Genomic DNA, 23,834 nt, shown 5'->3' on the forward strand with positions numbered 1-23,834 from the left:
TTTTGCTACTTCTGCTCATTGGGGTCAATTTGAAGCATCCTCCCTCCGTTGTCGCAGTTTGGGGGGCGAGTGCTGCAAGGAGGGGAGGTGTCCGTCCCCCCCCTGCAGTGCAGGCAGCCTGCAGGCAGCTGCCCATGGATCCTGCACCCCTGCCGGTGTCTGTCCCTGGCCGGAATGGCATGCACAACGAGCTCAGCCCACATGGCACTAACGGCGAGGAGGATGCTGGTGTTTAACTCGCACACTCATTAGTATTCACTCATTAGTATTCACACTCATTCAACTGTAGGGTCAAATGAAACATTTTTTCTAAGTAGTTGGTGTTATTATTATTATTAATAACAGTAATTTATTATTAGTAGTATTCAATTCTTCTGCCAGGGAGTGTATAAATATTACATTTACAATTCTGCACCCCAATTTATGTGATTTTGTCCGCAGTCACTTGGTAATGCAGGAATCAGTTGTCTTCACTAGTCTGGGGTGGGGGCGGGGAAAGAAAAAAAGCTGATTTTGCATCAAAGCCAGCGGCAGCTTCTCGTTTCTGTTTGTCACAAGCAGCAAGCCGTCTTCAGCCATCTAGCAGTTTAAGGATTTTGTTTTGAGGGAATAAAAGGATGGGAGGGAAATGGGGTATTTCCTATGGATTGCCTTGTTTATTTGCTTGGGCTTGCTTGTTTCTCTGCAAGGGGAAACCAGCAGGAAAAAGAACTTCTAGTGAAAGCCTTGAGAGGGGAGGACTTCCAGATTTCCCTCCAGATATTTCACGCAGCCCTACATAAAGTATTTGGAAAGCTGCTATTGAAATCAGCTCCTCTCAAGGGTCATGTTTTCCTTCCCTGAGAGGAGCAGAACAGCCTGTTATAGGGTCTCCACTCCCCAGTCCTGGCCTGCTGTGTGAATTTTAGCTGAAAGAACTATCTGAAACCTTGAGATTTGCCATCCTTCTTCTTGGGGGAAACCTTGTAGCCTTCTCCTTTTTCCCATGGACGTGGTGCCATGCAAAGCCAGCAGGCCAGAGATCATCCATGTCCTGATCTCCAAAGCTTCTCCCACGGGGTTGAAGAGCAAAGCGGTGGCTGCTGCGTGCTGCCCCAGTTGCTCAAAAGCTATGAAGCATCAAAGCCTAGAGCATGGTTCACAAATATCCAACATATAGTCCTTGAAAATTAAAAATCTAGTGACACAACTTGAAAAACCTTCATATTTCTAGGTAGGCTCTAACAGAGAGGTCTGAATTCAGAGGTCATAGGTTTTCTTGCTTGACTTTGGAAGTAGAAACAGAGAGGGGCAGGTTTCTGTGGGATGTATTGGCACGATCCTCAGAATTGATTGAAGGTCTGCACCAGCTCAAAATCTGAGTCTGTGTGCTCTTCCTAGAGGTTTTATTTATTTTGGCCACAGGCAGGTGGAAGTACTGAGCCCAGCGCTGGCGGCTGCAGGAGTGGTGATGCTATAAGGCCTCTGGGAATAAGTCTGCGGAGAAGACAATCTACGTGATCACCACTGGAAAAACCCACCATTCACCACCCATTATCACACTCAAGGTCTCAAGAGAGGCTACAATTACTCCCTGCTCCAAGTCTAGAGCAAATCAGCATTTTCCCAGTAATTGCAGTGTAGCAACTATTGTAGATGTTGACTTTTTAATAGCAAACGCTGCTCGAGCATTAGATTTACAGTCATGTTAGTTAGCTTTAGTGACTCGGGAATCAATTACCTTGCCGTACAACATGACCAAAGATTATAGGGTAGCCTATGTAATAATTTATACTGCCATCTAGGAGTGAAACTGTAACTTCATCGTTTCACATAGAAAGACACTCTGTTTGCACAGCAATAATTCCAGTAATAATAATAATAACCATAAAAAGGAAAAAGGAGGAAAACAGTGAATACAAAATAGGGGAAGACCTGTCTACAAACAGGGCACTGGGAGGTGTTGGGAGCTTTGCCATTATCAATTACTATTCAGAGTGACAATGGCAGTAGCATTTTGTTAATGAATGTGTTTTCCCAGTTCAATTCGCTTGGGTTGGCAAGTGAGGCTGAGCTGCTCTGCCCTGGCAGAAGGGTTATCCCAGCCCAGGCGCTGGGACATGCAGCCAGCGTGTCCTGTCATCAGCGACACAAAACCCGCTACCAGCCCCCACTGACCACTCGGCCTCTTGATTGATGTCAGCATTGACGATTTCTATAATCAGTTTTACAGGTATCATGTTTCCCGTTTTTCTGCCCATCTCTCTGCCACCCAGCACTATTTCCCGCACTTGACTCCCTTCTCCTGCTTGGGACAGGAAAAACTTGTGCCTCTTTCTCCAAGACCCTCCGCAGAAAGCCAACATCGTTCCTTTACACTCCTTCAAAACAAGACCACCCACATCAGCTTTTCAGTCTGTGTTTCCAAGCAAATCATGGAGAAAGAGCATTAATTATTTTTTTTTCCTCCTGCAAAGAGTTGCCACTGTGACCCTTTATCTATTGGCTTTGTCCATTTTCCTCTCATTTATTTCCCATTTATTTCAGTCCTTACTTCACATGAAGCTGGCAGCTGAGCTCTTTGAACCCTTCAAGCACAGTGGTCCTTCGTGAAACAAGGACCAGTGAAACTATATGAAAAATGGTTACTGGCATTATAAAATGGACTAGGACAGGGTCTTGCATATGCAGATGTTCATCACCAGGGAGTAAAATGTTTAAATCAATATATTAGACTATTGCTTTGACTCTAACCAGCAAAGCATGCTCCATTTTTAAAATTGCTAAGGCTCAAAAATACTAAGACTGCCTCAAAATAACGGAATTAATAAAATGCATAGAGTTGGGCTGTCTTCTCCTTCACCTTCTGGAATCGACCCAGAAGACCAGGTTTTCAGAAAAACGTCATCTGTCATGAGATTTGGCAACCTTATGCTCTCGGATGATAAGGTCACTGTCAATACGGAAAGGCAGCCACCTCTGGAGTGAGGAGGAGGGAGAGAAGCATCTGTCTGCAAGCCGGGGGGATGGGATAATTAGCACTGTTGTAAACAAGGAGCCTGAGGTGCAGTGGGGAAATAATGTCACTGCCCCTCTAAGATGATCCGAACCCGCTGGGGATGTGCAATCCTCGCTCCACCCATGCGCCCATCATATGGGTGCATCCACATCATGGTCCACGGAGAGCAGCACAGCCCCACCACCCCCAGCGTGGTGGGACGTCAGCGAGGATGTGCTCCCCATCCATGGTGGTGGCTCCCAAGCAATTTGCAGACAAGGCACAGGGCATCCTTTTATCATTATCATTAGTTTCCCTCATTGCAGCTTGAATGCTCAAAGGATAATGTATGAATGCAGTCGACTCCTCACAGGTGTTTTTCCCCATTTTGGAGGTGCAATTTAGTTGCATCCTGCAGCTAAGTAGTGGTATTGCAAACATCAGGGACCATGGGGCATTTGGGTTTAATTTCCTCTCCTTCTCCCATGCAGCCTCCCATGAGAACTGCCGCAGAAACTCTTGTTTTGCCTGAAAATATGCATTTGACCAACCATGATTGTATTTAAGCCTGTTCAATTGCTTTAATAACAACCCTTCCAACACACTTAATCTGAAAATGTTTTCAATGTACTCAAAATCTTATAAACAAAGATTGCAGTCACCATCACAGTGCTCCCACAAAGCCAAAAGCCAAACATTAGTCAGTTTGTTGTACAGCTTAATTGCCGTGTATCCTATCTGACCAGTGGCATATGCTGCTATAGCTAAACTGAATATAATTTCTTCCCCTTTTTTAAATAAAACAAGCCCAAGGAGTCATTGTAAAAAGTATCACCTTACCAAAAGTCGACTTTTGTGTTATGTCGTAAGTCTATATTGACCACTTAGGGTTTAACGAGTTACACTTCACAGTCCTCCCAGGAGAGAGGAAAGCGTGTTATGATCAAACGTGGGTTATAGGTGAGGAGAGAGGGATAGTGTGAGGCAAAATGTCACTGAGAAATGGGTGGGAGAGAACAGACCCAACCATAAACACATCCTTCCCCATCCTAAAAACAGGCACCTATTTTTCCGTTGCCCAAAGACTGCAAAGACACCACGGAGCTGCAGAAACTAAGATTATAATAGTCAACAAGTACTGGTTTTGCCAGTAATTGAGCAGTTGATGTGGTTGATCAGTCTTTAGAGACAAAATTTCTCCTGCCTCTCACTTTCAGGAGTCAAGATGATCATGGGGAAAAGGTGTTATGGCACAAGGCCGTACCTCTTGCCTAAAAATCCTAGCTCTGAGGTCATGTCGGACAGGTTAGAGATATACCAAAAGTGGGGATTGGATGTTTAATGCTGACTTTTTAGAAATCAGCAGGGTGCCTGAAGGCATTCTTTCCTCCATCTTTTCCTGCAAAAATGAAGCAGGGGATAAGAAGGCGAGCAAGGGAAGCATTTTTGAAGCCACAGCTAATAGGGAAAATGTTCACGCTTTCCGTTCAGGGGTTCTGTCATTTGAGACCTCCCTCAGGATGTATGGATTTGAACTTCTCATCTCTTTTTTTGAGGGGAGAAGTATCAATGCCACTTATCCTACAGCCTCACATGTGTCGGCAAGGCCTGTTACAGCCACTAGGTGAAAGACATAAAAATTCCTCAAAACAGACATCGATATCACAGACTCATCCCTCCCAAGTAGAAGCCATCAAGGACTGCTAAGTCCCATCAGTGGGCCACTTCCAGGATCTCCTGCCCTTTTCAAGGCTGGTCTCTAGTGGCTCTGGCTCCGTGTGGCCCCGTGCAGACACAGCTAACTTTCGCAGGGACATTGCTTGGAGCAAACCGTGCAGACCACGGGGTGCTCGGAAACCAGGCCACCACCACGTGCAGAGGGGAAATGAGCAGCCTTTATGGAGTGAATTAATCAAGCACTTCAGTCTCCTTAGCTGAGGGTTAATAGTCTTGCGGTGGCCACGCTGGACAGGGTATCAGGAGAGCTGGGTTTTATTCCTGGCGTGCCTCAGTAATGAAAAGGAAATTGTGTTCAGACGAGCGATAGAAGCCCTTGCTCCCAGAGACGTTCAGATACGCAGCAATTAGGCTCAAGCTAAACAATAAATCAAGTAACACTGAGCCTTTGGCTCTAGCAGAGCACCATTACGACTAGTGCTACATTTATTTAGAAGATGCTGAGACCATTTAAAATGTTTTCATATTAAGTGTAATTTGGGTGTTTGTTATTAAAGCAATTGACTGGGCCTAAATGTAAACATTATTGGTCAGATAAATATTTTCTGGCAAATAAGATCTGTTCATTGCGCTTTTATGACATGAGGGCTTACTTGCTCCGAGATTTATTTTCCGTTTGCTTCCTCTCTTTGCAAGGATTGCCTCATAAAGATTAAAAAAGCCAAAGCGAACCAAAGTGTAAAGTAGAAATCGCCGATTAAACTGTCAGAAAGGGAGCAGCCTTTGTTAATCACCGATTCATTAGCTGGGGGAAGAAGAGGGGTCTCGAGTTAGCACAAAGGCTTTGGTGTCACAAGGTTTACCGTTTATTCCCAGGTCTCTCTCCAATTTGGTACGGGATCTTACCCAGGTAAACTGATCTCTCTGTGACTCCATTTTCCCATCTGTTCAACTTGGGTAATGGTCCCACCTCACAGAGATAGTGAAAACTCTCAGTAAGAGGAAAAGGCTACCTTAAAAACAACACCTGCATCCGAAATTAGGCTACCCCCTACTAACACCTACAAGAGCTTTGGCTAGAATTATCGGCTATTTCCTACTACAGCCAGGAGTTTTCCCTGATTTTGTTTTGTGGGCAAGCAACAGAGGAGAGAAAAACATTTTAAGAAATAGAAAAGTATGGCCGAGAAGTAACAGAAATTAGAAAGCAAGCTAACAGCACTTTTTTTTCAGTTGCTAAAATTGTCGTTTGGCTGTGTCACTTCAGTAGCTCATGAGCCCTTTTTCTAATGTTGCAGTGATGTATTGAAAGCATTGTCTAACTGGCTTTTGATTTTGTAAAATTTATTTAGCAAAAGCTGTTAATAATTATTTCGATGCCATTTTGGAACATTCTCTGGATTTTCTGCAAAACGTGGCAGCCTTTGCAATAGAAAGCTTTTCCAACCGGTGTAAGTTTTGCAATCCTCAGTAGAAGGCAGTGTAAAACTACATAAAAATTTTTCGTATCTGACATCATGCAAAGTACAAAGACTACTTCAATATAAAAAGACAAACAAATGAGAATTAGTTTGTTTTATTGTTATATACAAAAGAAAGTACTTCATTATGTAGCTCCGTGCAAGAGGTACGTGTAGATTTTGCTTAACAGGAAGGCACCTTTCTCGCCTCGGATCTCTCAGCTGGCTCATCTGATGTTCTTCACAATTACCTGTGCTGCCTTTTGCCATCCAGGAAGGCTTTTGGGTAGCTTTCATCAGTGCCAGTCAACTGCAACATCTGAGGACAGGGTGGGGAGAATAATCTCGCCTTTCTTCAGCCTTGTCCTCGGATTCTTGCCATTTAATCACTTGCTATTTACTCAGCAGTTCCCTTGCGTTGATGATGTTGGTCCACTTGCCTTTGTAGGAATGGGATTTCCTCTGACTAGTTGCATTTTATTTCTGTCTGCACTGTGGTCACGTCAGCAATCTGCAAATACCTCACCAGGTCTCCCCTGGCCAAACAGCTCCCTCCACGAACAGCATGAGTGTTTTCTGGTTTCCCTCCATGCCTCCACCACCCGTTTCCTCCACCAGCTCCCGCTCCTCCCCTCCCCCAGGGAAAGGCCTCCCCGTCTCCCACCACCACCCATCCCATTTTACGGGTGGAAGACACCCCCGTCATGTCCGCTCCTTCCTGCATTGTTCTGCTTTCAGGCCAATTCAGGTGGAAACAGCAATATTCTGGGAATAGGAAGAAGTTCCTGAGGCAGAGCTTTGCTCAGATTTGAAGAAAAGGGCAGCAGGGTCCCACGTGTCTCCTCCACCCTATGGGAGGGTAGAAGGGATTGGTGAGGACCTGACCTCCAGCAGAGAGGGGAACACCTCAATCCTCCTATTCCTCCTGCAAGGACAGGGTTGGCTCCCAGCACTTTCCATCGAGATTCCCTTCTCTCTTCCCTTTGCTCCCAGCCCCAGGCGAATGAAAAGGGGGGGACTGCAAGAATGGCCCCTTTCCCTGGCATCAATCCATCAAGGCATGGGTCACCCAGGGAGGGCTGGTGGCACACCCAGCTCATCTTTATTCCCTTATGCACACTTCAGCTGTTCGCTTTGTTTGGCCTCTTGGATGCCGGGATTACCGGAGATAACTGGGACACGGACGACTTACACGTGAGTCCTGTCCCTTTCCATACCAGCCCCAGGCTGGAGCTGGAGGCAGCAGGCAGGATTTGCCAGCCCACGGGTCACAGCACCAACCAGATGGAGTTGGCTTGTCCCTACCATCCGTTTCAGCTGTTGCGCAAAGACTGAGCTTCGTTTGCCTGCATAATAATCCTGCCGGCATGCACTTTCTTCGCCTAATGAAGGGAGGATTTATTGCACCAGCTCTTTGGGAATGTCGAGGTCTGCTTACTTCCCTCTTTGGCTCTCAGAGATCCTTTAAGTAGAGTCTATGTGAAAATTAATCAGACGCCCTGGAGGCTTATTTTGTCCAAAGCTAAAGTCCTGCTTCTCCCTTCCCCCCCCTTCTTTTGTGCCCCAATTACTTAAGGGATTGTCCTGGAAATTAATGAAAGCATGGCATGGGAAATAACACCCACGGTTCATCTCAGAAGTGAAGCGTTTCTGTGTAAGGCTTAACTAAAAACATCTTGTGGTTCACTGAGCAAGCTTGGAGATCTTCCCAGTTTGAAATGTGCTGCACCCTGGCAGTTGGTATTGCATGTGCTCTATCCCCTAAATTGTTTGCAGGTCTCGATCCAGTTATATGAGTCAGGTCCTGCTCCTGAGTAATTGCATTTTACATTTCTGAAGGAGATCCCTGTGGTTTCCACCTGGTTTCCAAAGTTCTCAGCATGAATTTGCTCAAGGACACAATTTATCCCAGCCTGTTATAGAGGGAAAATGAGGTGATGGGGACACGTTTGGTAGTGGTACCTGCAACCCTCTGTCTCTCTCTTGCTGGTTCTGGTCCATGGAAGCGGGTGAGGCCAACCTGGTGGCTTGGGTGACCAGTTGGGTCACGTCAGTCCCTTTTCTACTTCCCAGCATTGAGGCATATTTGTTGTATGGAGGATACAGAATGTGTCAGCTGAACAGAGGTGAGGACGCTTGCTTCTTCGCCAGCCAACCGGCATCAGAGATCATGAGCAGACAAGACAGTGTTTATACCATGAATTTCAGACGAATCACATGAATTCACCTATAGGCTAACCAGACACTTCATTTCCTAGGGCTGGCTGACCCTTGTTATGGTTAGAATAAGTCAGCTCCATTGATTTACAGTGAGATTCATGTGCCTAACAGATTATATCATCTCTGAAAATGGATTTGGGTTCCCAAGTTGCTTAGGTCCATGTTGCTTTTTAAGTTTTGGGGATTTTTAATCTTTTATTGCTACTCAAATATTTTGAGTTAAGAGTTTTGGAATCAATGGGATTTAGGCCCTTACACGACTCGCACAGGAAGGTAGGCAGTTAGATACCTTCAGCAAATCCTAATTATTCCTTGAAAGCATTTCCCTCACCTTCCATGGGTTTCAGATGTACCATACGGGGGAATGACACTGACTTCTGTGAGGCACTGAACCGCTTATGGATGCAAATCACTGTGTAAGTGTGAATATTACTTCATGACATGACATCTCCTCCAACCCGTTAGTGCTAATTAATGCAGTTCTGGGATAGACAATATTCATTAAGCTTTTCCGAAAATACTAGAAATGTTCATGTAACAGCTCACACATTTTGATGGCACCCACAGACCTACCACCAAATTCCCTGTAAAGTATTTTGATACTTTAATCTTTGCTAATGAGAGTGGAAGTGAATTGTCAACAATAGTTCTCCAGCACAAGGCCACAGTGTTTCTTCCTTGCTTTCTTATCAGCAATAGATAAAAAGGAATCAGTATGTTGTTATTTTGGCGCAGAGGCACGTGGTTGATGGAGGCTGCCCTCTGTGTATGTCAAAGTTAAATATTTGGGTTATTGTTCTCTTTTTGGGACTTGCCATCATATGAACCAGCTTGGAAGAGACGCAGCTATCGCCTGCTTCTAATCATTGCAATGGCAGCAGCTCTGCTGCCTCCAGACTAAATGCTTCTTACTGGGCCGTATTGTTTGGGTACTGACAACTCCAGAGACCTTGTGAAATTACAGAAGCTCCTTGAAGAAAAGAACTTTTGCTACTGCTGCTGAATTATAACTAGGAATTTTAGAGAGGAATGCACACGAGGTGAATGGTGGGTTTTTTTTCCTAGAAGGATGCTGTTGAGGAAATCTGAATTGCAGAATGTACAACTGGGAGAGGAAGAAGGGGAGACCTGACTCTGGGTGTCACAAGGCTTTCGCTCTGCATTGCAACGCAGCCATCCTTCTGCAGGCTTCAATGGAGCTAGTGGGGGCTTCGGCAGCAGTTTCACCGAGCCAGCAGTGAGCCCTGTGTGCATTACGATGTTCCATCAGGCTTTGGTATCTTCCTTAGATTAGTGGTCCCAGTCTTGGTGGCCTCATGTCTACCAGCATCTAAGCAGCCATCCAAAGCTGTCCCAGGTATGGACACACCAGGCTGTGTGCCCAGCAGTGTGTACCTCCCCCACGGGGTGCTGACCCCCAGGTTATTAGCTTGATTTCCCACACATCGACCAGCCCTGAGTGCCATTCTGCACTCATGTGTGTTTGTCCATCTGTGAAACGAGGCTGGCAGCTCTCCCCGACATCACAGGAGTGCTGCGGGGCTCGGTTAGCTGCGGCTGCAGAGCTTTGCAAGCGATGCCACATAACTGCAGACAACAGTTACTCTTCATCCAGGAGGCTCTTTAACATCCTCTGCCGCCCCAGCTCACCGATTTACCTACAGTGGGCAAGGCTGGAAGGAAGGATAAGGATCACAAAAGTATAATTATCCCCTTGGAAGCTTTACTACAGACAGCATTTCTCACTTTTCTACCCCGGATAGGTTTTCTTGTTGTTAAGGTCTTCAGTCACTCTGAGAGCTTCTGTTCCTCTCTATTTGTAGACTGCAAATTAAAGGTTCTGCAAAGGTTGGTCTATACCCTCTGCAGACCCTCTCTTCCACCCCACTGTGCGTGTAGCTGAGGGTACCACCCTGCTACCAGGGAATCGGCCCAGATCTGGCCAGGGTTTTTCAAGGAAGGAGGTGTGCAATGAACCAGTGAGAAGATCTGGAGCAAATTCCTTATCTAGTTCTTGGGGAAAACAGCTCTTTCTGGTTGAGCTTTCATGATCAACTCTTGGCAGGGACAATGCTCCACTGTCTTTCCATGTTATAAGAAACAGTCCCCATTTCTAAGTTCTTTGTTAGCTCCATCAGGTGCCAAGAGGATGTTATCTTTATTTTTATTGCAAGTGTTGCATCTCGAATTAGAGGATTAAGGATATGTAGCGGGAATATCTCCCATCATTGCAGAAATTGTTAAGCATTTGTACCAAACCATACCGCCATTTCTTTTGGGGGTTGTTGTACATGTGGTGCTGGGTCACGTCCTTACAAGGGATCTGAGGAGGGTGCAGCTCGTGGTTTCACAAGTATGATGACGCAGCCTCTCTTTCTGCATGGTGGAGCTCAAAGGCTGCAGAGGCGCTGAGCCATTGCACCCAGGAAGCTTCCCATACATTTCTACCCCAGACAGTTTCCATGACATGACAGCTGTCAGTCAATTGGTCTGTGACTCGGGTCCTTCCCCATGACATAAACCAACTGATGCCCCAAAGATGCTGGAGGACACCATTAGGATCACACAGTGATGGGGTGCTCTTTGGGCACCTCTGGTAGACAACCCCACCATAACATGCAGCGTGAGAAAGGGTGCTTTCTTGTTGCCTCCAGTCTAGTCCAAAATCCATGTCTGTTTATCCAGGCTTTGTGACAAAGGAAGAGACTGGAGTGTTGCTGGGAGCCTGTAATTTCAAGCTAAGTCTAATGAAACTCCCCACACCTGCACTGAAAGCTGAAAATTGCAATTCTGGGCAGAGCGATCCTTACTTTCCAGGTTTTGCTGCCATGCACGAAACAAATTACTTTCCAATTAGAGACTTCCACCAGGCAAGCTCTTTTATCACCAGCTGAATAATGCTGCACCACACCCTGGCTCTGCTCTGGGCTTGGAGGCAGATCCTGCCAGGAGAGGATGAGTTGCCTCGAAGGGCAACATGGGCCATACAGCGATGGGCGGGGAAATCGCCTTGAGGCTTTGCCAGTTGAAGGATCAGCCTACCCCAAGGGCAAAGTCCGTTGTCTTGGCATATTCTTATAGCACAACAAGGACAAGCAGGCACCTGCATGGTGAGTGCACCTTTGAAGCAGCTTCACCTACTGTTTTAGTGAAAGTCAGCCTGGGAAGGTGATTTTTTCATTGCTAGTTCTGAGCAGGGTTCAGGAGCAGGGCTGAACCACAGGTTCAGGCTTACATGCTCCTCTTCACCACCATTACTGAAGATGACAGAACCCGCTTGAGATATATTGTGATATATTTCTGAAGGAAAAGAGCAAAAAAGAATTTAGGAAGCAACTTGGAGTTTTACCCTTCTCTGAAATTATGGGTTTAACATTCCAGGAGGTTTTGAAGTTTGTGTTTTGGTGGTTTTACCCCTCAGGGGTACTTCAGCAGCTGGATCTAGACATGGATTAGATGCACACAGAAAACCCCAATCTTTACCCTTGCAATGCAGCCATGGTCCCTCTGCTTTACCTGGGGCAGAGATGGGTACCTTTGCTGCCTCTTGCCACTGTGTCCTGACCTTAGGATCGCCTTCTGAGCAGAGCTGGGCCACCTCATAGAGTCATAGAATGGTTTGGGTCAGAAGGGACCTTAAAGACCTTGTTCCAACCCCCCTGCCATGGGCAAGCACACCTCCCACTAGACCAGGTTGCTCAAAGCCCCATCCAGGCTGCCCTTGGACATCTCCAGGGATGGGGCAGCCACAGCTTCTCTGGGCAACCTGTTCCTCAGCCACTTGCTCTTAACCCTCAGCAGCCAGAGCCCAGAACTGCCTCTATATTTATCCCCTTAATCAAAGCCAGCTCCTTGGGTGGGGCGAGCTGGGTGGGTGAGCCTGCCAGTGACTGCACAAGCAGCTCCATTTTTATAGTATCTGTGCCCTTACAGGCGGGAGAGGTAACTGTGCTTGTGCTCTAGTTTTTGCCTATTGCACCCAAAAGTGCTTTGCAGACCAGTGGCCCCCCCAAGCCTGTTGCAGAGGAGAGGACATCAAGGCTTATTGTATCTCCATGGTCTTTGCTTTCAGTCTGACAGCAGATCAAACCCGGAAACACTCCCAGATAAAATCAGACATCCAGCTCGTTCACCACCACCATGTTGGGAGAGCGACTTTGTCATCTTCCTACAGGGCAAAGAGGAAATTTCCTATATCCCATGTAAGCCCCAGCTCCATCCTCACCATGAGCAGACTCGTGGTGGCATAAATGCCAACTGAAAACAAATGAAGGAAAGAGCTCACCTCCGCACTTCCCCTCCCAAATTAGATCTCTTCCTGGCCAGCCTGTGCCAGCACGTGGCACAACGGCAACCTCAGGGTTTTTCCTGGTGGTCAATAATCCCAGTCCCAGAAAGAAAATCCTGATGGGGAGGCAAAGCAGCGGCAGTAAGTCAGAGCTCTAACCGCAGGCGTTGTAGTGTGGGTGCTTCGCATTGCGCCTGTTTAAACCAAAACACCAGCACTTTTGGGAGACTCATACACATTGTCCTTCTTGACTGATCTAATTATTTAATAGTAATACTCTTGTACGAGGGCTACCACTAGTGCAGTCTGTAAAGATGCTTTATTCCTGGGCAGCATCCCCTGCTGGTGGGTGCACTTTTACACCATCACAAGATGCACCCTTCTCCAGCTGGGTGCTGGGAGGAAAATTCCTCCCCCAGGAGGGGAGAAAATCACTAGGAGAAGGGAAGGTGCCCCCCAGCACCAGGGCTGCAGCCTGGCAGGAGCTGCTCTGACTGCCTGTCCCCGTGAGTGCCCGGGGCCCTCGCTGCCCTCCTCTTCCTCCCTGCCGGGGCTGTGTGAGCACTGGGAGCAAGCACCCCCGCTGCTCTCGCCCCTCTCCGTTATCATTCCAAGGTGTGCACTCGTGAGTCGGGGTGTGTGTGTGGGTGTGTGTGGGTGTGTGTGTGTGTGAATGGCCCCATCCCCGCACCCTTCCTCCCTCCGTCCTTCCATCCCTCTTTCTCCTCCCAGAGGCGAGGGGGAGCCCAGATGTTGGCAGGCCCCAACCGGGTTCATCTGTTTCACATGACCCAGCGCCAACTGCTGCTCGCTGCCCTCCTCCCTCCTTCCTCCTCCTTCCTCCCCCTCCTCCTCCTCCTCCTCCTCCCTCCCCGGCTCCAACCTCGCAGCCTCGCAGCGCGGCGGCGGCCGCGCAAGGAGCCGGGCGCCGGGGGCCGGCAGGCGGGGAAAGGGGAAGAAAAAAGAAGGAGAAGAAGAAGAAAGGGGAAAAGGAGGGTTACGGCACGCCGGCAGGGAGCATGGGGCCGCCCTAGGAGCGCCCGGGGAGCCCGCCGGGAGCGGAGGGAAGGGCCGCGCCGGCTCCGCGCATCCCGGCGCCGGGAGGCGGGCGATGGATGCGGTGCGGTAGAGCCGCGGCCTGGCGACGCTGGTGCAGCGGGGATGCTCTCGTCCCGGGCTCGGAGCTGAGGGGCCGCCGGAGCCGCCGAGGGAGCGGGAAAAGGTAACGGGGGTCTTTTGTCTGCCGAGGGGAGGCGAGGAGGGCCGGGGCTCCCCTTCCAGCCCCGGCCCCCGCGGGGAAAGCCCAGCCGCAGTCTGGGCTCCACGCCCCCCTCCCTCCATTTAGCTCTAACAGAGAGAAATGTGGGCAGCATCTGCTTTTTCTAGCCTTTACAAGAAAAAAAAAAAAAAAACAAACACACACCCAAATCCTGAATTTGGTGGGCGAGTAAGGGAGACGAGATCGGCGGCTGGGGTTTTTTTTGCAGGGAAGGAGAGGGTGTGGAGGAGGGAAGCTGGTGCTGTGATTTCTCTTCCCCCCCCCCTCACCCCCCCAACCCCGGCAATCTGGATGCCTGTCCCCACTGACTGCTAAGATGGACTGCTCCTTCCCTTTCCAAATGGCTGCAGCAAGTTTAATGCAGAGCTGGGGGCTTCGCAAAGGGTAAAGCCCCTGGCCTGTTTTCCCTTTCCCCTAAGCACCTTTTCCTAAATCAGGGGTAGAAAAGTTGCTACAGATCCAGGGTTAGAAAAGGCAAATAAATAGCTCTATTTCCAAACTGTGCCTGTCTGGGTGTATCTGCATGCCTTGCAGACATGCTTCGCATAAGGAGGGTTTCTCGGCCGCATTGTTAGCCCACTCGCTGCTGGGGAGGGCACGAGAAAAGTTGTTTCAAGCCTCTATATAAAATTTCCAGGAGAGACAATTGTTTCTAATAATAGCCCTGGCAGCGGTTTAGCAATACAACACACACAGATGCGGGAGCAAGCTAGCAAATCTCCTCTCCCAGGCAAGTCAGGTCACAGGGAAAGCTGAACTCCCAGCTTGTTGGTTCGGTTTGGGATTTTAAAACATTGTCCTGAACAAAAACCCCAGCACCGCTCGCCCTTTCTGCCGGGAAGGGGGTGTGGTGCCTGTGCCTGCGCGCCACACTCCATGGGCACGGCTGAACTGGGCTTTCCCGGTACCCTCGGGTATCGAGAGAGGCTGAATCCCAGCTCTGCCCAGTGCCAGCTGGATATCGGGGTGTCTCGGACTCGGCTCCCTCCAGATTGTCCCCCGGGGTCTGATGAGCATCATGATGCATGGAGGGGGATGTACTGGCGTGGGTGTCTGTGCCATTTTGCCTGCCTAGAATTGCCTGCCAGGTACCGGAGAGATCTTAATGGAGCTAAAACTCTCAGATTGATCCCCTTTCTCCTTGCGGTGATGGCAGAGGGCTCGGCAGGAGGGCTGCTGCCTGCATTGCACATTAACTTGAACCCGTGATGCTAACCCTGGCCGGGCGATGGTGCACCAGCTCAGCTTGGGGGCTCAGAGCTGCTTGTCTTGACCTTCCAGTTGCCAGTAGCTTGTTCTCTTCCAAATAGTAATATTTTTAAGGTGGTTTTAAGTACCGGTGTCAGGCAGGGACGTGCCACGTGCTGCAGGAGGGAGAGCGGCTCGTGGGGTGTGCCGCTGGGGTACACTGTGCAGAAGCTGTGGGGAGCTAAGGATATATTGCTTCTTGTGATGAGAGGGGATATTTTGAAGGGTCTTCCACTCAGCAGCACCTCGCACTGCTGCTAAGGTCGTGTCTCTCTGGGGACCAAACAGGCTGAAGGAGTTGGCATTGGTCACTCACGCTGTGAGTGGCCCCATCCAAATCAGTTCCCACAGTGGGGTTAAATGCACCAGTGGGGCAGAGCATGTGGATTTGTGCACATGTAAAATTTCATTCTTAGGTCAATTTTTGCTTTAAACACCCAGGCTAGAAATATGAGATCTCTGCCATTATTTGAGCCACTGCTATACAGTAGTGAGCCACTCGCAACCCATTGGGGCAAGCTACCCATTTCTCCTGGTAGATGGTTTCTGGTGGTCCCATTGCCATGCGTCTGAACTGGTTATTGTATTAAAAATGTGAGCCAATATTTGATGATACCTGTGGTCACAGCATGGGGTCACTCGGGGCCATACAGCAATGCAGCATCACTTGGCGCAGAGAGCATCTTCCATAGAGATCATGTGAAATTGTTTAGCCAAGTCAAGAGCTTTGGATAGTGCGTTGGGTGTTGTTAGTAGGGACATAAGACTGGGAAAGAATTCCCAAGTCACAGAGTCTAGTCCTACATGTCACAGGTAATTACAGTCATACATATCCCCTTTGTTGATACCATTGCTTGCTGCGTGAATAACAGCAGAAGGTTTGAATGCAGCTTAACAGACAGCAAAGGCAAAGTAAAACGGCGTGGTATGGACGAGGGAGAAAAAGATGTATTAGGGAGAATTTGAAAGGGTCTGGGGAGTGACTGAAGTCCCAGTCTGGCAGGACTGTGAAGGAGAAGGAAGGGTCATGCACTGCAAGAAGGGTGAGACGCACAGGGAAGGTCTAAAAGGAGCGTGTTGATCCAACACCAGCCAAATGTGGGGCCAGGGCTTAGTCCCCTGAAGGTGCAGTAAGGCCCGGTGTGACCCACTTCTCGTGACCTCAGCAGGAGCGGGCCGGATCGCTGGGATGAGCAAAGGCTGCTGTCAGGGATGGAGCCACGGTCATGCTTAGCTCTCAGGGACCTTGGGTGTCTTTCATTCAAAACACTCTAGATTCAATTGAGGCAGTCAGTGTTCCTGTGCCTCTGAGCTGCACCCAAAATCTCCTCCTAGCTGTGAGCCATCCCACAAATGCCCCATCTCTTGGGGAGCTGGGGGGAAGCAGTGCTGTGGGGGGAACTGTAAGAGCAGGCGATGTCCCGGGGTCACCAAGCTTCATCGTTGGATGGGGTGTGCTTGCACGGGTGGATCCCAAGGTCACTCGGCAATGCCAGTCTCCAGTCATCCTTGCTGGCTTGCTCCTTCCAGCGGCAGGAGGTGCGGATTTCCCTGCAGCCCCAGTGCAGGCAGAGCACGGCAGCCCAGCAGGCAGCAAGGTCTGACAAGGTTAAGCTGTGGTTGAATTACTTGCAAGCCTCCTCCAGCTCCAAATCCCAGTTAGTCCCAACCTCTCCCAGGCCATACAGTTCCCTAAGCCAGCAGCGGATTGCCCAGCATGGCCTTGGGAACCACTGCAGCTGACAACATCCCCTGATATCTCTTCTTCTCCCAGACTTTTAACAGCTTCATCCCCAGCCCTCCTGGAAATCTCAGTATGTGCCATTTGCTAAAAAGCCCCAGTTTCCCAAGGCTGCACAATGAGTTGGAGCCCCTGTTTTCTGCTCTGGAGATTAATCCTATCAAGGACCAAAAATGACTTTGACTGCTTTTCTCTCTGATCTGACACTGAGAAGATGCCCTAGCCAGATGTTTGATCAGCTCCGAGCTTCTCGGAGAACTTTCATGTTGATGAATCGCAGACACGTAGGGTTTGATCCTGCCTCCCTCTGCTCCAAGTCACCTTTGCGCTCCACCTACTTGCGGGTTGATGGGAGCCTGGAGGTTTGTTCCTTGTCTATGTCTGGCTGCAGTAGGCTGCCTGTCAAAAGAAGTAGAAGAGCCTGGTGTACCTCCACCTCATAGTGAGTCCCTGCTTTGTGGTTCTGTTACACTTCTCTGTGGCCCAATGCGTGGTGCCAGATACACTGGGTGCGTCTCCATGGGGTGAGATGGGACTTGCCCAGCCTTAAAATGCAAAGGAGACCAGAGGAGCAGGGACCATCTGATTTCCAGTGCAGTTAACGATGTTCTTGCTTACAACCCCTTCTGGCTCCTTTCCTAGCAGATACGCCGTCCTTCTGCTCTTGGCCTGGGCTGCTGTGTGAGGTTTTCGTGGGGTGTTAAACAGTTGCTGTGTCCCACCCTCAAGAAAAGATCACTCGTGGGTAGGAAAATGCCCTTTTCACCCTCTCGCTGCACCGGTGGGATGTGGTGTGGCCTACTGTAGTAATCTTCGGGAAAAGTCCTTGAGGACAGAAGAAAGGGAGGCAAGTTGACCCTTTTTTACTGTATTCACTTAACCTTATTCCCTGTAAAAGGGTCCACTGAAAATCTCCTGGAAAGCTGCAAACCAAAAAGAGGTTGATATTCCCATTTTGGCTACAGAAATCCTTTGTGCGCACACTTCCACGTGTAACATGTAACATTTTGACAATGGCTGTGGGGCTTGCCAACCCGCAAGGCTCAGGCTCTGTGTTTAGATTACTTTTTTTCCCCTTCTTAGAAGTTCCCAGATCTCCCAACCAAAATAAATCCACCCTTGTTTGGGTTTCCTGACCGCGTGGGATCCAACGTGGCTGCAGCCGTACCACACACGCTGCAGGCGCTTGTTGGGCGTCCCGTCCATCCGAGCTGAAAGATTTCGCGCTGGGAAGTGCTTTGCGGGTAGCGGAGCAGCCGCGGCCCGACCCCGCTGCTTTCGCACCGGGTTTACGCAGGACAAGCCAGGGGTTGGAAAGCTGCTGCAAAGCAGTGAGCAGCTTGGAAAGTCAGCAGCAAATCTGAAACTCAGTGCCTGCCCTAGAAAGGGGAGCATGGATTGAGCTCTTTCCACTTTTAAAAATCAGTTTTGTCCTCGCTCTGCACGGATGGTATCTCTCCCAGTTACCCCCAGCCAGGGTTTTGTGAAGATGACCATCATCTCAACATGTGGTTGCCACGTGCGTGCTTGTGCAACACCAGACACTCTCATTTCCCAGTGAAATGGGGCATTCAAGGGGACACGGACGATTTGGGGGACGTGTAATCAGATACAGTGCTTGCTTTGTACACACACCCAGTGTGGAAGCATGCTGGAAAAACAATTTGGAAGGTAACTTCCACTGCCTTCTGCAATTCTGAACTGGAAAGACCAAAACACTCCAAAAAAAAGCACTTTCTGAAGTGGTCTGGGCGCCCTGGGATGCTTTGCAGCCCTGTTGGGGGTGGTCATACAGCCATCGAAGGTGCCCCCTGGGCTTGTGCTGCAGGAGGTGGTGGGGATGGGGGGCAAGGAGACTTGCGCCTTGCCCAGACCAGGGAGAGCTGGAGGGAAGCACCCAGCCTGCTTTGCCTTTGTGTTGTAGCGTGGAAGATGCTTTCTGAAATGCTCTGGGAGTGCTGATGGCAATTCTGGGGGGAATCAGTAAATGTAAAGGTGCTGGGCTGTGTCGTCGCTTCCTCGGTCGCCTCTCGCAGGCACAGCTGATCACATACGTGGCAGAAGGCTGCTCCAAAATGGGTATTGAATCCTGGGAGCGCAGGGCTCGGGGGTATCGGATCCAGCTGCTGAGTTTGCAGACGTTGCATCAGGCTGTTCCCTGGTCGTTTCCCATCCTTAACTCTTCCGCATCGATTCTGCACGGTATTAAAGACCTGGAGTGTTTTCTTCCAGAAAAGAACATCTTTCCCTGGCTCTTAAAAGGCAGAGAAGTCTTGTACAAAGACAGGCTCAAGTCAAGGCGTTTATTCCAGGTTCCTCCTGTGCAGAGGTTACACGATGTCCATATTTATTTTGTTGTGAGGTGTCCTGATGCAGGAGGAGCTGGTTTTGCTGCACCAATAGCCAAAGTGTTCTCAATACAGGCGATGCAAAATCCTGGCATTACACAGAAGATGAATGGCAATATAAAAGCACAGGCTATGTGTCCTGGAGGCAGTTTCCCTGCTTCAGCCCCGACTAGGGCTAGTCTTACCTCTAGTCATAGAGTCATAGAATCACCTAGGTTGGAAGGGACCTTTCAGATCATCGAGAGCAACCATCAACCTAACACTGACAAAACCCATCACTAAAGCATATCTCTAAGCACTATGTCTACCCGTCTTTTAAATACCTCCAGGGATGGTGCCTCAACCACTTCCCTGGGCAGCCTGTTCCAATGCTTAATAACATTTTCAGTGTAGAAATGTTTCCTAATATCCAAACTAAACCTCCCCTGGCACAACTTGATGCGGTTTCTTCTTGTCCTATCGCCTGTTACCTGGGAGAAGAGACTGAACCCCACCTCTCTACACCCTCCTTTCAGGTAGTTGTAGAGAGTGACAAGGTCTCCCCTCAGCCTCCTTTTCTCCAGGCTGAACAACCCCAACCCCCTCAGCTGCTCCTTATGTGACTTGTGCTCCAGACCCCTCACCAGCTCTGTTGCCCTTCTGTGGACACGCTCCAGCACCTCAGTGTCTTTGTTGTAGTGAGGGGCACCAGTGAGTCCTCAGCAGACACACAGGTGCTCAGCATCAGGAGCTACCAGGACAAGGGAAGGCAGGTAGGACGCCTTCGTGCTCCTCACCCATCTAGGCGTGCAGGCAGAGCCCCTGGGAGATGTTCCAGTCCTGTGGCCCCAGCTCTGCCCTGCTCAGTGAACAAAGCAGGAGCAGAAATGCCCAAACCGGATTTCCGCGATCAGGAGCTGTTTCTAAAAACACCTGCATCTCTGAGGATGAGTCAGCTGCTCGTCATTTGAATGTGCTCTGCATCTCACCCCATCCTTCCTGTGAAACCCCGTTGGGGGACGATGTCCACCCAGTACCGACCCCATGAGCTACTGCAGCTCAGGCAGCACCAGCCTGGGCACCAGCCATAGCCCTGGCTCTCGACATCAAATGTATGTCTAAACCCGCTGATTAGCAGTGGCTGGTGACATATTTTTCCACTGGAAGCGTATCGGTTCTTAGAGCGTTATTCAAAAGAAGAAAAAAAAAAACAAACCCGAACAACACTTCTGTGTACAGATTAACATTTTACATTTTTTTTCACATCTGGAATGACTTTTGCAAGTGTGCTTTCTATTATGTGTTATATATAACACTGCTCAGTGCTATCTATTGACCCGCTTTGTTACAGAATAGCCGAGTGATGCACTGCCCAGTGCCCTGCCTCCATTGATCAGGGCGATCGCCGCTCACACCTCCGAATGCTTAGGGATACAGTAGGTACAAAACACTCAATGAGCGCTAAAAGGACACTTTGAGCCTTAAATCTTAATTTGTCCTTTAAAAATATTTCACACATACTACTGCTTCCACTGCCTTGGGTCACTTTGGTCATCTTCCTATGAACCTATATTGATTTTTTTTTTTCTTCAACGAATCGCACTAGTTTCAGTAGCAAATAAATCGTCCTGTTCTCCTCTATAACTAAACCAAACCTCCTGCAAATGTTTTCCCACAAGACTTGGATGGTCTCATGTAATTACCACCCTGTCTCCATGCACGAAGAGTAATATCTGGAACAGTTTGCTGAAAATATGCCATGTTTGAAGTGTGAAACCGTACAAAAAATTACATTTTTATGTATGTTTACAAGGAATTAAAAGTCAGACGTAGGAGAGATGAACAGACTTTCTAACATATTTGGGAAGAATAATAATAATACTCTATTGCTACATACTTTACTGCCACACGGTCATTATTATGATGATGACTCACGGTGCTTGCCGCAGTACGTAGTAGAGAATGAACCAGAAGGTGACCAAGAGTCCCCACAGAGACGTTGGTGTGACTTATAAAAGGCTGTGGAGTCCATCATTAGTAAAGGATTACCTTGGCAGATAATTTTGATCCTTTTCCCTTAGACCATGCTGTGTCCTTTTTGCGCAGCGAACAGAGTAAATACAGAGATCTTCCAGGGAAAGCAAGACCCTCCCAAGACATATCATAGTTTTCTTGAAGCACGATTATGCTCAGAAGCTGATGAAACGCCTGTCCCAGGACCACGCTGCTTGTCCTTAGGCAAAGACACCAAAGATCATTCATCCCCTTTCCCTCTGAGCATCCCATTTTAGTTCTGCCATTGATATTTATTTCTTTGGGCTGCATTAAGGACTGGAAACCCAAATGATGGATCACAGTCCCTGTATATAATGTGCAAACATGGGATGAAACTACAGAACTTGCCTTAAAGTGATTATTATCTAAAAAATAAGTTCATTCTGGAGGGGAAAAAAAGCTCACAAAATAAAGATGTTCTTCACACAGTTTGGCCGAACTGAGTTAGCTCAGGAGAAGTTTACATACAGGGCAAGTTATTTTGGGTTTTAACTGGGAAACCTGCAGCAAGGAAGACAGTCTATGTGTCATCTTACTAACATAGGTGTGAGGGGGCTTATTTTTTACTGTTTTTTTGGTTATAGTGGCACTTCTGCAGCCTTTGGGCATTACTGTGGATGAACAGCATGGTACAGATGAAGACGAATAGTCCCAAGGTCCATAAGGTGGGATGTGGCTGTAGCCTGCCCTAGCCACTCGCCTTTCACTTCCCATAGGATGCGACCCCCTGGTTGCAATGGTTTCACATGGGTCAAGCGATTTCACTGCGCCTAAAGCTGCTCCTTAATGCTCAGTGCGAACAGCTCGGTGTCTGCTCCGCGAGGAGCCATGAACGGCTGAGCAGCACCGCGGCTCTCCTCTCTCACCAGGGCTCGTGGTTGGCTCCAGGCAGGAGCCGGTCTAACAGGTCTATGATGCTGTGCAGGAAAGTCCGGCAGGAGAGGGTGGAAAGCCCAACCCCTGACTCAATTAAAACTCATCTGCATGAAAGCACTGACCACAGGGAAGAGCCCTGAGCTGCTGGGAGGAGGAGCAGCTGGGCCACCTCGATTGCATGATTATTTATTTATTATTTATTCCCCGCGCAGCCCTTACCCGTCGCTGGGTGCAGCCAACATGCTGCACATGCAGAGAGGCTGTAGGAGCAACACAAGGTTCCTAGGTAAAAGCAGAGGAGATAGGTACAGGATCCCAGTTTGAAGCAAGGTTTTAAGAGCTCTGGCATGTTCTTGACCTAAAATCTTGGCCTGAAGCAGGTGTCCACATTGAACCACCTGCACAACTGACCGGCTGAGTCAAGGTTTATCAAGACACACTTTTCCTGAGTCCAGACAGGGTTGCAAACCTGTAAGGTTGAAGGCATCTGTGGCCAGTGAATCCTCTAGACTGAAAATAATAATACTGAAAACTGTGTCGCCTCCCCGTGGTCAGCCTCAGCTCCAGAGCTCCGCACATGCTCTGACCAACCATCTCAAATCATCCCCTACACGCTCCACTCCTGCCTTGTAAATAGTGGGGATCATGCTTGGAAGCTGATGTATTTTTAAGCTGGCAACTGGTTTATTTTCTGGCCAAGAAAGGGAATGGAAAGGGTTACGAGGGTGAAAGGGTCAAACGCAGTGAAAAGTATGCATTGGGAATGCCCTCTCCTCCTGCATCACCACCAGAAGGCAGGGAGGGCGCGAGATGTTCTGCTTCCCTTTGTACTTGAAAAGATTTAGATCTGCATTATTTTTGAGAAAGAAAACAATACGTGACACAAACCAGCACAGCCTCCATTCTAGTGAGGAAGCTGGCCTGTCCAGGAAAGGACTTTCTTATCTCAGGATATAACTGAAATCAGGCCTCCGAGGCTGGCTGCTCTCAGAGCGGTGATTTAGGCATCTGCCGGGTAATACCCTGGTTGGTTTAAAATGCGGCGTCGGAATTAGATTTAATTCTAACTACATGGCTCAAGCACCAAGTGTTTTGAGGTTAAGACGCGGCATTCCCGGCTTTAAAGTTCGCCTGAGAGTTATTGCTTGATGTTGTAAATGGACTTAAGGACCATAGGAGACGGTTTTTCATTTCAGCCCTGATACAGTAAGCCACTTAAACACTTGCTTATGTCACACTGAAATAAAAGGGATTTATGGACACGGCTCTGTGCTTTGCTGAATCAGAGTGTTTTCGCTGAGCGCTGTTTAGAGGAAACATGAGAAATAACCTGCGCAGATGTCCTCGGGTGATGCGGGAGCCCGAGCAAGACTGAAAAGCGCTGCACCGAGGAAGCGAGGAGCCCCCTGGCCAGGCCAGGAACTCTTTTGTCAGCTCTCAAGACAAAACAGGGAAGTCACCAGGTCACTCAGCCTTTAGCTCGCCTTAATTTTTATCCCATCACTCCCCGTCGGCATCCACACAATGGCTGGATCGCGCCTTTCGCGGCGTGCTTCTGGTGGGTGACACCGCGGCTGGCACCGTCCCACCTCCTTTCTCGAGGAGGACTCTTGCTTTCTACTTACTGAAGCTGGGTTTTCCCTCTCCTGGCAAAAAACCGTTCACAGAAATGATCGCAACACCTGA

At 48.8% G+C, this 23,834-nt stretch overlaps 1 protein-coding gene across 5 annotated transcripts in view; it reads left to right on the plus strand.

The window, feature by feature from the left end:
• The window catches only part of FRMD4A (FERM domain containing 4A), a 228,483-nt gene that overhangs the window by 59,695 nt on the left and 144,954 nt on the right, over positions 1-23,834 (plus strand). Inside the window, exons 1-2 of one of the 5 annotated variants that reach the window (XM_054188943.1) lie at positions 13,373-13,697; positions 13,824-13,844. The exons of 3 other annotated variants lie outside the window; for them this stretch is intronic. In XM_054188943.1, coding sequence (XP_054044918.1) covers positions 13,373-13,697; positions 13,824-13,844 — 346 coding nt within the window. One more of the 5 variants, XM_054188942.1, reaches the window with a different exon arrangement.

This window comes from Rissa tridactyla, chromosome 1 (assembly GCF_028500815.1).
Source record: "Rissa tridactyla isolate bRisTri1 chromosome 1, bRisTri1.patW.cur.20221130, whole genome shotgun sequence".
NCBI lineage: Eukaryota > Metazoa > Chordata > Aves > Charadriiformes > Laridae > Rissa > Rissa tridactyla.